This window comes from Vombatus ursinus, unplaced genomic scaffold (genome assembly GCF_900497805.2).
Source record: "Vombatus ursinus unplaced genomic scaffold, bare-nosed wombat genome assembly UNPS02014814.1, whole genome shotgun sequence".
Taxonomy (NCBI): Eukaryota; Metazoa; Chordata; class Mammalia; order Diprotodontia; family Vombatidae; genus Vombatus; species Vombatus ursinus.
Window position 1 is genome coordinate 15,349,903 of NW_020954592.1, and position 12,759 is coordinate 15,362,661.

The 12,759-nt window shown below is 35.7% G+C and overlaps 1 protein-coding gene across 1 annotated transcript; it reads right to left on the reverse strand.

Moving 5' to 3' along the window:
• Window positions 1–3,825: 3,825 nt before the first annotated feature.
• On the reverse strand, window positions 3,826–4,749 carry LOC114022954 (olfactory receptor 5AC1-like). Its single transcript, XM_027835409.1, has one exon. It carries the CDS (start codon window positions 4,747–4,749, stop codon window positions 3,826–3,828), a length of 924 nt encoding a protein of 307 aa, XP_027691210.1.
• Between the last annotated feature and the right edge of the window lie 8,010 nt (window positions 4,750–12,759).

Consider the following 12,759-nt stretch of genomic DNA (forward strand, 5'->3'; position numbering starts at 1 on the left):
ATAGTATAGTATAGTATAGTATAGTATAGTATAGTATAGTATAGTATAGTATAGTATAGTTTAGTAGAAATACTAAAAGGTTTGGACACAAGTGGCCATTCAATCATATAATTAGCAATAGAGATAATAGGAAACCTAGGCATAGTCTGAAATATATCCTAGATTTCTAGAGAGCAAATTTCACTGGGTTCAGACAAAAAATAAATGGGATTGAATAGTCTATTGTTTTGTAAGGGAAGTAGGCACAAGAAGGATAACTCTCAAGAACAAAGTTCTGAAGGCAAGAAGAAATTAATCTTATATAGAGAATAAATCAAAATTGCCTGAAAGAACTAATTTTGGTATGCAAGGAACTCCTCTATAAATTCAATTAAAAAAAACCATGTATTACCCAAAAAGCCCAGCTGCAAGAGATAGAAGGAGAAATTCCATTTAAAATAACTGTAAACAATTTAAAATACTTGGAAGTCTACCTGCCAAGACAAACCTAGGAACTATATGAATACAATTACAAAATACTTTTCACACAAATAAAGTCAGATCTAAACAATTAGAAAAATATCAACCGCTCATGGGTAGATCTAGCCAATACAATAAAAATGACAATTTTGCCTGAACTAAATTTCTTACTCAGTACCACACCAATCAAACTACCAAAAAAAATTCATCTGGAAGAAGAAAATATCAAGAATATCAAAGGAATTGGTGAAAAAAATGCAAAGGAAAGTGGTCTAGTAACACCAGATCTCAAACTATATTATAAAGCAGTAATCTTCAAAATTTTCTGGTAATAGGAAATAGAGGGGTGGATCAGTGGAATAGATTAGGTACACAAGACACAGTAATAAATGATGATAGTAATCTAGTGGTTGATATACCCAAAGACACCTTTTTTTGGGATAAGAACTCACTATTTTACAAAAACTGCTGGGAAAACTAGAAAACAATATGGCACAAACTAGGTGTAGACCCAACATCTCATGCTGATAAAGTCAAAATGGGTACAATTTAGACATAAAGGGTGACACCAAGAACAAGTTAGAAGAGCAGGGAATAGTCTACCTCTCATGTCTATGGAGAAGGAAAGAACTCATGATCAAACAGGAGATAGAGAGCATTATGAAATGTGAAGTAGATAATTTTGGTTATATTAAATTTTAAAAGTTTTGCGCAAACAAAATGAAAACAACCAAGATTAGAAGGAAAGCAGAAATCTGGGAGACAATCTTTAGAGCAAGTGCTCTACTAAAGGCATCATTTCTCAAATATGTAGAGAACTGAGTCAAATTTATAAGAATACAAGCCATTCCCCAATTGATAAATGATCAAAGGATATGAACAGGCAATTTTCAGATGAAGAAATCAAAGCTATCTATAATTATATGTGATATGATGATATAATGATACATGTGATAACATGAAGAAGTGCTTCAAATCATTTTTGATTAGAAAAATGCAAACTAAATCAACTCTGAGGTACTACCTCATACCTATCAGATTGGCTAATATGACAAAAAAGAAAAATGATAAATATTGAAGAAGATATGAGAAAATTGAGATACTACTGTACTGTTGGTAGAGTTGTGAACTCATCGAAATATTCTGGAGAATAATTTGGAACTATACCCAAAGGGCAACTGAACTTTGCTTACTCTTTGATCCAGCAATACTACTACTAGCTCTGTATTCCAAAAAGATCATAAAAAAGGGAAAAGGATGTATGTGTGCAAAAATATTTATAGCAGCTCTTTTCTTGGTAGCAAAATATTGGAAATTAGAGAACGATTGAACAAGTTGTGGTATATGAATGTAATGGAATACTATGAGCAATAAGAAATGATGAGCACTCAGATTTCAGAAAAAAACCTGAAAAGACATGCATGAACTGATGAGAAGTGAAATGAGCAGAACTGAGAAAACACTCCACACAGTAACAGCAATATTGTGTTATGATCAGCTACGAATGACTTAGCTCTTCTCAGCAACAAAATGGTCCAAGACTATTACGAAGTAGTCATGATGGAGAATGCTATCCACATCCAGATAAAGAACTTATGGACTCTGAAAGCAGATCAAAGTGTACTTTTTCATTTACTTTATTTTTTTGTGTTTTTTTCCTTTTGGTCTATTTCTTCTTTCACAACTGTGACTAATATGGAAATATGTTTTACATAATTGCACATATATAACCTTTACCAAATTGCTTACCATTTTAAGAAGAGGGGAGGGGAGGAAGGGAGGGAAAAAAATTTGAAACTCAAAGTCTTGTAAAAATGGATGTTAAAAATTGTCTTTACATATAAAAGCAAAAATAAAATATTATTAGAACATATATAGACAATAGTAGCTAGTATAGGTAAAAGAAGATGAGAATGTAAGGTATATGTGTCCATGTAGGATGTCTGTATCCCCATAGATTATGTAAATGCAACTTACAGGATACATCAATAGATACAATCTTATGTCAGAAAGAGAGGAGACCCAGCATAACAGCTGGGTGGGCAGGCAAGCCCTGAGAGCAATGCAAGAATGATCATTCTTTCCTCTAATCCCCAAGGGGGCTATGTAGTAGAATTATGTCTCCTCTTTTGTCCCTTAATGGAACAAGGTCGTGGAGAAAGTGAACAGAGATGAAATCAAGGTACAGGTAAAGCCATTTACTTCAACAACTCCCTGAGATAGAATAGAAGAAAAAAAGGAAATGATTTGAAAAAAATTATGCCATATGGTCAGAAGAGGCAGCTAGGTGGCTCAGTGGATAGAGCACTGGGCCGAGAGTCAGGCCCTGGGTAGAAAACTGGCCTTAGACCCACTGTGTCAGGAAGGGCAAGTCATTTAATCCTGTTTGTCTTAGTTTCCTCATCTGTAAAATGAGCTGTAGAAGGAAATGACAAACTACTCCAATATCTTTAACAAGAAAAAAAAAAGAAAAGAAAACCCAAGAAAATCCCAAATGGGGTCATGAAGAGTCAGAACAACAACAAAAACCTGTACATTGTGGTCTCAAAGGGTGATGACAATGGATGACAGGGTGAGAAAGAGTATGAACCAGGTGCCAGTAATGGGAAATGACCAGCTCCTGTTCTGTAATTCCCATTTCTGGGATGAAAATAAAGGAGTTTAGCATAGACCATCTGGTGTGGTTTTTACTCCAGACCTATGATTTCATGGGTGTAGGGAACTCCCTAGGAAGAAACTCCCTCCACTGACAGAAATAGAGACTGTAGTCGCACAGCCAGTCTGTGTCAGAGTGGGACTTCAATTCTGGTCTTCATTACTTCATTCACTATTCCATGTTGTGTTACCTATATGGAATGATAAGGACCAAAATCAGGCTTGGCTAAGTGAGGAAATGGAGGCTTTGGGTCTCTAGTTTTTGCTACTTTTTTGAGAAGTTCATCAGTGAAAGAAAGCATAAAGATTAGATGAAAACTCAAGAAATGAAAAGGAACAAGAGCTCTCTCTCTCTCTCTCTCTCTCTCTCTCTCTCTCTCTGTATATATATATATATATATATATGTCTAAGTTAGAGGAAACTTGAGCATGTTGGCAGGGAAGTGTGAAGATGACTGAAAAAAAAATATGAATATGCAAGGGATTGATCTTGCAATTTGTTTGGACAAAAAGTGATAAGTGAACAATTTGAGAGCACACTTAAGAAATATCTATTTCTGGGGCAGCCACATGGCACAGTGCATAAAACACTGGCCTTGGATTCAAGAAGACTTGAGTTCAAATATGGCCTCAGACACTTGACACTTACTAGCTGTGTGACCCTGGGCAAGTCAATTCACTCCATTGCCTCACCCCCCAAAAAATACCCATCTATTTCTTCATTACTTTTCTCAGGGAACTAAGGACCTCTTTATTTCTCAGGCTGTAGATAAATGGGTTTAACAGGGGGATTATGATAGTGTAAATCAAGGAATACATTACATCCTGATCTTTAGTAGTGCCAGACCCAGGACGCACATACATAAAGAAAAGAGTTCCAAAGAATAAGGAGACAGAGAGCAGATGGGCACTGCATGTCGAGAAGGCTTTGCTCCTTCCTTTTTCAGATTTAATCCTTAGGATAGCAGAGAGGACATAAGCATAAGAGATTATGATGATCGTAAAAGTGAAAGTTTGAATAAAGGCAGAGAAAGTGAAAACCACCAGTGTGTTAATAGATGAGTCAGTACAGGAAATTTTAAACAACTGTAAAATTTCACAATAGAAATAATGTATTCTAGTTGACTTGCAGAAGGTTAATCTGAATAACAAACCCACATGAATCATGAGATGAAGAACGCCAAGTGTATAGGAAGTGATCACCAGCTGGAAGCACAGTCTATTGGACATCCTCCCTGGATAAAGGAGAGGGTTGCATATGGCTGCGTATCGGTCATATGCCATTGCCGCCAAAATGAAACATTCTGCAGTTGCACTGACACCAAAAAAGTAAAATTGGGCCATGCATTCCAAAAGGGATATCATTTTATTCTTAGTTAAGAAATTCACCAGCATCTTAGGGGTCACTGAAGAGGAAGCCCAAGCATCTGAAAAAGCTAAACTACTGAGGAATATGTACATGGGAGTGTGAAGGTGAGAGTCCATCCAAACAAGCACAACCAGCCCAATATTCCCCATCATGATTGTGAGGTAGATCACTAAGAACACCAAGAAGAGAGGGATCTGAAGTTCAGGGACATCTGTAAGTCCAGTGAGAAAAAATTCTGTCACTGATGTCTTGTTCTCCTCTGCCATGTCTGTAATGTACCTGCTGCTAGAATAAGAGATATTAAATTTTACCAAAAGTGATGAAAGGTAGCACTCATGCATAAAATAAATTGCTACTCGGTGCTGCATATATTTTAATTAGAATGATTTAAGAGTCAACCCATCTCCTTCAATAAATGTATTTTAAGAATAGCAACCCTTTTAGAACTTGGTTGTAAGAATTGGGAAAATTACAGTGAATTAAATTATTTAAATAATAATAATAGCTAGCATTTATAGTGTTTTAAGGTTTGCGAAGCATTTCACAAATATCATTCATTTTATCCTTGGCTGATGATTCTCTTCTGCCTCACTCAAGTCCAATTCACATGCAGGCCAAGACATCACATCATGATGTTATTGATCCTCTTCAAGAATGAAGGACAAATAACAACAACAACAACAACAGCCACCCAGAGATGTGGGTGTTAATATTATTCCCATTTTACAGATGGGGAAAATGAAGCAGAGAGAAGTTAAATGACTTGCCCATGGTCACATAGCTAGTAAGTGTCAGAGGCAAGATTCATACTCAGGTTTTCCCAACTCCAAGTCCAGCATTCCACCCTGTGTTCTACCTAGTTTTCCTGATCTCCCTTAATTCTAGTGCCTTCTTTCTTTGAATTATTTCCTATTTGTACTGTTCATAATTTATTTGTACATATTTGTTTGCCTGTTTAGATTGTGAGCTCCTTCAGGGCAGACATTATCTTGATTCTTTTTATATCTATCCCCAGCACTTAGAACAGTGCCTGGCATATAGTAGGCACTTAAATGTTTATTCACTGACTGACTGATCTGGCTGAGTGTTCATAGACAAGGCTGTGTTCCTCATCATGTAGGGGAAAATGAGTCATATAAACTTGGACAGAAATCATACTTCATTAACATTTGTCTTTAGAGAATATATGCATTTTGTAGAAAAACCTAGGAATGCTTTTCATGAAAACATTTTAGAAGAATTCAATTCTGATTAAAATGTGCCCATTTGCCATCTTTAAATATGTTAGTATTTATGTAGGGTAAGTATTTGAAAAGCTAGAATGTGTCTTTTCATTATAGCCTTGCTCACACGGTTCATATATAATTTGTGTCTATGTGCACCTATTTCTATGTCTGTGTATGTTTTGTGTATGCCTATGTCTATGACAATCTCCATACCTGTATCTTAAGTCTAGGTTTGTGTCTCTAGACTCTTTCATTTTGAACTCACTCCAAAGGATTGTTAGGATGAAATGAGATAAGATGTAAAGGACTTTGCAAATTTAAAGCACAGTATAAAATATGTCAATTATTTTCATTATTTTTTTGGAGTAATAAATGCTGTAACAGATCAGTTTATCTGGTCATCTTTTTTTCTTCAAAAACCTACAATAGTTCCTCACTGCTTACTAAATAATGTACAAATTTATGAGACTGGTCCTTTGCAATCTGATTCCACCTATCTTCCTAAATTTATATCCTACAGTTGCACTCCATGCAATCTGTGCCTCACCCAAAACTGAATTCTGCATTCTCTGCATGTACCCTAGGAGGTGGTGCAGTGGATAGAGCCCTGGACCTAGAGTCAGGAAGACTTGAGCTATAACATAGCCTCATACACTTACTAGCAGGGTGACCCTAGGCAAATCATTTAACCTGTTTGGCTCAATTTCCTCAACTGTAAAATAGGGATAGTAATAGCATTTATTTCCTAGGGTCATTATGAGGATCAAATGAAATAATTTTTGTAAACCACTTAGCACAGTGCATCATACATAGTAGACATCAATTAAAATGTTTGTTTCCTCCCTTCCCATCTTATTTCCTTCTTTCTTGCCTTGTTTACTTCTTTCCTAGCTACCTTATTTCCTTATTTCTTACTTTCTTCTTTCCTTCCTTCTTTGTTTCTTTCCTTCCATTCCTTGCCTTATTTCCTTCTGTCCTTTCTTTTTTCATTCCTTCTTTCTCTACTGCCATGGTTCTGCTCAGGCTATTCTTACACTGGGATTGCTCCTCATTTCTTCCTGTTAAATTCCTACCAGTCCTTTAAAGCTCAGGTCAAATACCACGAGTTGGAAAATCCCTCAAATCTCACTTGAGTCTTTGTTATATTTCCAAGGCATTTATCATTTTTGTATTATGTATTATTTCTCTGTGTGTGTGTCATGTCCCCCTCACTTCCTTTAAGTGTCATAGGGACAGATGCTTTAAAAATATTTTTAAATTGAATTCAGTTACTAATGTAATAAACAACCATTCATTCTTCTTTCCTTTCAAATATATTCCTTGTCACAGTGCCTAGCATGTAGTAGGAACTTAATAAATATTAATTGATTGATTACTCAATTAATTGATATTATTTTCTAATCCCAAAAGACATTACATATATTGTTTATATGATCCATTCTTCTCAATTACTCTTCATGAACACAAGCAATTACTCCCACCCAATTCAATTCAACAAACAACTATTGTGCAAAAAGTGCTGTGCCATACCTCAAACCAAAATCTCAAAATTGTATTCATGAAAGCTGAACACTTTTTGATTCCCTCACATTACTGAAATAAAATGAGTCAAGCAGGTTGTGTTCTGGGGACAAATCAGGTTATATTAACCAGAATTTATTAAACCATTATTATTTGCCAAGAACTGTGCTAAGCACTGGTGATACAAAAAGGAGGTGAAAACACTTTTTCTTCTAGGGCAGCAAGGTGGCACAGTGGGTAGAGCACAGCCCTGGAGTCAGGAGGACCTGAGTTCAAATTCAGTTTCAGACCAGACACTTGACACTTACTAGGTGTGTGACCCTCACTAGGCAAGTCACTTAACCCCAATTGCCTCACCAAAAAAAAAAAACCAAAACCAAAAAAAAAACCACTTTCCATCCTTTCAAGGACCTCACATTCTAATTGAGGAGACAACATGGAAATTACTATGTACATACAAGATATGTACAGAGTAAGTGGAAAGTAATTTCAGAAAGGATAGCAATAGCAGCTGAAGAGAGACCAAAAAAGAATTATAAATTATTTAATAGATGAATCTAAACAACCACCACACCATATTTGGCTTTAAAATACTTTGAATTCTACCTAGGCAAATAATTTTGAAAACCAATTATTAAATGTTTCCCAGATATCTTTAAAACACTGGTATTCTATGATCATTGGTTTAGAGAGAAAAAAATCACAAAATAATTCTGTGGTGAATATTTCCAAAGGATAATAAAAAACTATGCAAAATTTTTGCAGAGTTGGATTCTAAATATATTTATAAAATCAGAAATTTTCTTAAGGAAATAAACTGACTTGGACTAACATTAGAGAAACAAATGGCATCCTAGTACAGTTGAAAACAACAGAGGGGATGCAGTGAATCATTAACTGGCAACGAATCAATAATGTGATTCATTCCTGGGTTGCACGAGTGGGAATACCAAGAGACAGCAACCACAAAAAAAAAAAAATTAATAGCAATAATTCTTCCTGATTACCTGAGCAAAGCATTGAACAAAAAAAAAAGTTATATCTACACAGTGCTGGCATCAGAAGAATTTTAACTGGGCCTAAAATTGGGTCCATTCAATTGGCTATGGCTTATCAATAGTTTGTACCATGTAAGAGAGACATAGAAATTGGCATAGCTGCTCACTCTTTGCTAGGACCAGATTAGTCAATTGGGAATCTAACCTAATGTTAAAAGACTACACTTGATTCTGAATGAAAATATTAATTGCATTTGCATCATGATCTACTTTGTCCAGAACTTCACAACATTATTTATTTCATTGCTTAATGTGTCTAAGTAGACACCTCCAATAAGCAAAGTTGTAGAAAACTTGCATGACATAGTCATGTGAAAGAATAATAATGCTTTTTTATGTGAAAATATAGCCTATTAGAAGAATCATTGACTATTAGAAGGATCACTGGGAACAGGAAGTTTTTGTATCCCAGTTGGGTAGCCTGGTGCCATGCGCATATTATGCATTCAACAAATGTTTAATGAATTAAATTGAATGAGTTTTTCTATGAAGATATATGAGGAGTATATTCCCAGAAAAAAAAATAAAGGAAGTGACCAGGAGTTATTTTTCATCTTCACTGCAAATGGAATTAAAGAAAATTATTTTGAGAGCTAACAAAATCACAAAATTTAGAGCTAGCACATATTTCAGCAGCCACCTCGTCAAACTCATATCCAAACGGAATCCTCACTATGATATGCAAGTGGTCATCTTTCCTTTGAAGACCTCTAATAAAAGGAAACACACCAAATCCCAAAACAGTTCATTTCACTTTCAGACAACTCTAATTAGTAAGAATTTGTTTCTTGACATCAAACCTAAATCTACATCTCTTCCACTTCAACTCATTGCTTCTGGTTCTGATTTCTGGGGCCAAACAAAACAAATTTAATACCTCTTCTAAATGAAATGGGCAGCTAAGTGGTGCAGTGGACAGAGTGCTGGACCTGGAGTCAGGAAGACTCATCTTCCTGAGTTAAATTTGGCCTCAGACATTTACTAGCTGTGTGACCCTAAACAAGTCACTCAACCCTGTTTGCCTCAGCTTCCTTATCTATAAAATGATCTGGAGAGGTAAATTGTAAGCCACTCCAGTATCTTTACCCAAGAAGACCCCAAATGGGGTCACAAAGAGTTGGACACAACTGAAAACAACTGAACAATTAAATGAAAGCCCTTAAGATATTTGGAAACACCATCATAACCACCCTAAGCTTTTTATTCTCTGGGTTAAACATCACCAGTTCCTTCTGATGTATGTGACATGGATTCAAAGTTCATTGCCATCATGGTTATCCTTCTCTATGTGCTCTCCAGCTTTTCAATGTCCTACGCAAACTATTTTAGTTCTAAAAAACCAGATTAATAAAGAGGGGAGTAGTTTGCAGCACAAAAGGAAGGTGATTTACTGAAAATTCTCTGTTGAAACGGCTTTGCAAACATTCAGAATATATCTTAAAATCTTCAAAGTGAATTTATGATAATACAGGAGCTAGTCTAGATATCTATTAGAGCTCAAACTACTGAATAATCAATGTTTTCATTTCCATTTCTGCTATGACACCTTAACCTAAGAGTGATCAAACTTTGGAATGTGTTGTTTGGGAAAGCTGCGGGTTCCCCTTTTCTGGAAATTTCCAGAGCTTCACCTGGAATTCATTGGAGAAGTTTATTTTGGATGCAGGAAAATGAAGTAGATGTCATTGACAGACCCTATATTCTCATGATTCTATGAAATTAGTGAAATTTAATATTTCCATGAGTTTCAGGATTCATGGCAAAGACTGGTGACAACTCTAAAAACATACTTGTCCTTCTCCATACTTGCCAAGAAGAAAAATGTACAAATTGTGAAATGATCTCTGAAGTAATGAAATCATTCTTTCCATGATTACTTAAATCTTCCTATTTCCTTTTATTCCTTCTAGTAAACCAAAGTATAACTCTCCCCACCCCACCCCCAAACTCTGCTACAACTCTGTCTACATGATACAAAAACTTCTGGCTGAAAAACAAGAATTTCCATCAATCATCTGGATCATCTGTCAATTCGGATTTGGGAATCATGCAGGCAAAATATCTGGATGGTTGATAGAGCTTTTCCAGTTTTAATCCAGATGCTTGTTGTTGCATATATACAATTGGGCACTGTAGCTTTGAAGATGAGTACATCTCCTATGTAAATAACAAGAATTTTTTAAAATTGTTGTATCCTTACCAATGTCTTTAAGGTATTTCAGAGTCTTAGAATAAAGGTCATCTTTCCTTTGGAAGTTTCAGGAATTAAGATGCCAAGAGACAGTGATTCTTTTTACATGAATTCTCAGTACCAATAACAAATCTGAGGGAAATGGTATTTATTTATATATGTTCTTAAATCTGTTTGTGGAAGCAATATTTCAAGTCCCTCTGCAGCACTAACAAATTCCCTAATGAATAAAGACAAAATTTTCTAGTAGGCATTGTGGGCAATCATCAAATCACCCAAAGGATACCCAGGTGTAACAATTAAAATGGGGATGTGTCATGAGGGTGCACTCCAAATACAATGCAAAATTTCCATGTAGACTTTTGGGTATCATTAGCTTCTTTTCATGAGTATTTCCTTTGAAAATAGTACCTGTTGTTCACCTACTCCCCAAAGCTGAAAAAAAAAGTGTATTATTATTTTAGTGCCACCTTCTGCCCCAAATTCAGCCACTAAGTCCAGTATTTTTTCCTTTACAATGTTTCCTCCCTTTACAATGTTTCCTCCCTTTCTATTCCTATTGTGACCATCTCTATTCATCTTGTAACTATTATTGTAATGTCATTCTAATTGATCTCACTGTCTCACATTCCTTTTTTCTCCAGTTCAGTATGTATACTTTTACCAGAATTCTTCATTTGATCTGTGATTTCATCACTGTGGGTATTCTCTCCACCAATGCAAATTTTAACCCATTTGTGTTTCTTCATTCTGCACAATTCTTGTCCCTTTTCCCCCATAAATTTGTGAAAAGTTAAAAATTGATGTTACCTCTGATTTCTACCGTATTGATTTTTACAATGTAATTGATTTTATTCTGTATTGATTTTTTACAATTGAGTTAGTATCTGCCTGAACTCACCTTGCTCAGTTTCAGTTTTCTCTCCAAGCTACTTTAAAAGTGCAGTAGAAAGGGAATGTTGTTATCTCTCAGGTAATGAATCCCTAGGACATTTACTTGTCATCTGTAAGCCCCAATCAGCTTAACCTGATGCCATCTCCCCAAAACTCAAGTGATTTGTCCTTACCTGTCCTTGTGCAATTAAGGGACAATTGCAACTAAGGAGACAACTACCTTGGTAGTCCTGGTCTCCTAACCAACATTACAAGTAGCAAATGAATACTATAAAACAAATAACGTTCCTTAATTGTCAGAGAGGGCCATGATTAGTCATACCTGAATGACAACCCGCTTTCCCCAAGTGTAGCCAATTATAATGTCCCACAACTATCTAGATCTCCTTTCCTGTTAATAAAGAAGGTTTCCCCTTCTCACTGGGGTCACTGGCCTTAATAAAGGGACTAGTCTGACCCACTTTGTAGGTTTATTAAAATCACTCTTAATAAACTGATCTTTCTTTACCTTTATTACATTTACTTGCCCCAAATCCTAAGAAGGAGATCTACCTGACATGTTAGAGACTTTCCTCTGCATCTTTCAATATGTCATAGGCACCAATAACCCTGCCTTTGGTACAGGACCTACCTACCTCCTTTTCTAGTTTTACAAGTCCTTAATAATGTCTTTTATGTTACTTCTTATGCAAAAATCACCATCAGTAATATGTCATGGCCTACTCCTACTAACATCAACCAAGAATCTTTCAATTGACCTTTGAGTCATCTGAAATTTTATTCTTCAGGGACTGAGGGGACTGATCATTGCCAGGTCATTATGTATGTTAGAAATATGGGCTTTGGTTGTTGGGACAAACAGTGTAATTGTTAGTACTTCTCTATTTCTGAAATTTCTGGACCCAGCAACTCATTGTCCATCTTACTATGACTTTCTGATATACATACTTCTTGACTAACTCAGTAGCATATCTACCTATCTGCAATTCATTACCCAGATGGTATGTATGTTTTCCATTCACTTGGTCTCTCCTGTGTGGCTTATTAAACTCATCTTTTGTAGTTACTATGGATTTTGAGAAGGACTAGCAGTATTTGAAAGCTTGGGAAAGTATGGGAAAAGCACGGTGTCATCCACAAACAAAAATTTCTTGGAGAGTCTCATCATCTGTACCAAGGGTTCTTAATCTTTTCTGTGCCATGGACTTTTTTGCAGTCTGAAGGAACCTAAGAATCCCTCTTCAGAATAATGTTTTTAAAGGCATGAACTAAAATGTATAAGATTACAAAAGAAAACAATTATAATGAAATAAAGATGTGAGTTTTTCCCTGTCCAAATTCACAGAGCCCTCTGAAATCTATCCATTGACCTGTGACTTCAGATTA

Excerpts from the sequence above, each read along its gene's own strand:
- LOC114022954 (XM_027835409.1), bottom strand. The coding sequence starts at position 4,749 with ATGGCAGAGGAGAACAAGACATCAGTGACAGAATTTTTTCTCACTGGA.